Here is a 1,096-nt window from a genome sequence, read left to right as displayed (position 1 = left end):
GCGTTCCCGGCTCCTGGGCAGCCCGAGACGTTCATGGTGCCGTCGACCCCGAGGCTGCCTGGGCTCCTGCAGCCGTCTGGGTCTCCGTGAGCGGGAAGGTCCCGGGGCTGCGGCCGCTGCAACTCCTAGTGCGACTCTGGCGGGCTGAAGGCGGAGGGAGCCTCGCTGCATCTGGGGCGGGGATGGGGGTGCGCTGGGGTCAGGAGGAGGAGCAAGAGACCGGAGCGTGAGGTTGTCCCCAGCAGCGGCCAGCGGCGCTGGGGGAAGGGCTGCCAAGTGGTCCTGACGCGCATTCCACGGCGCAGGCGGAGAGTGGCGCTTGTGCCTGCTCCCAAGCTCCAGCTCCCGGATTCGGGGGTTCTGGGCTGACCAGGAGGACTGACTTCCCCAGCAGACGCCGGAGCGGTGGAGGGGTCGACCCCGGACCCTGCGTGTGCACTGCGCCACAGGGACCACCAGCCTTGGACCCCGCGCGCCTCGGTGCTTCGCTGCAGCCTGGCAGGCGTGCGGGACTTCCCTGGACCGTCGAGGTGCGGGGGTGCCCTCAAAAGGGGACCCCTGGGAGATGAGGGAAGGAGACACGGGGCGGAGGCGGATGAGGGGTCCTGGAGTATGGCGTTCTCGCCCAGGCTGGAGTGCAGCTGAGCGATCTTGGCTGACTGCAACTTCCCTCTCCCCGGTTCAAACTGTTCTCCTGCCTTGGCCTCCTGAGTAGATGGGACTACAGGCCCACCAAGCCTGGCTAGTTTTTTCGTATTTGTATTTGTATTTTTTGAGACAGAGTCTCACTCTGTCGCCCAGGCTGGAATGCAGTGGCACGATATCGGCTCACTGCAACCTCCGCCCCCTGGGTTCAAGAGATTCTCCTGCCTCAGCCTCCCCAGTAGATGGGACTACAGGCCTGCACCACCATGCCTGGCTAGTTTTTTCGTATTTTTTAGTAGAGACGGGGAGTAGCTGGGACCTGTCTCTTATACACATCTAGATGTGTATAAGAGACAGCAGAGGATGAGCGCGTGGTGGGGCATCCAGCAGAGGCAGAAGAGCGCGGCCACGATAAGGATCATGCGTGTCACCTTGCGCTTGGCGCGCCGGG

The 1,096-nt window shown here is 63.9% G+C and overlaps 1 protein-coding gene across 1 annotated transcript in view; it reads right to left on the bottom strand.

Moving 5' to 3' along the window:
* GALR2 (galanin receptor 2) overlaps positions 1–35 on the bottom strand; it is a 10,629-nt gene extending 10,594 nt beyond the window's left edge. The window contains exon 1 of the mRNA XM_011982987.1: positions 7–35. Within this exon, the coding sequence (XP_011838377.1) occupies positions 7–35 (29 nt within the window). The remainder of the gene's footprint in view (positions 1–6) is intronic.
* Positions 36–1,096: the final 1,061 nt, after the last annotated feature.

The sequence above is a fragment of the Mandrillus leucophaeus genome, unplaced genomic scaffold (genome assembly GCF_000951045.1).
Source record: "Mandrillus leucophaeus isolate KB7577 unplaced genomic scaffold, Mleu.le_1.0 Scaffold1, whole genome shotgun sequence".
Lineage (NCBI taxonomy): Eukaryota > Metazoa > Chordata > Mammalia > Primates > Cercopithecidae > Mandrillus > Mandrillus leucophaeus.
This window is presented reverse-complemented; position numbering and strand designations above follow the sequence as displayed.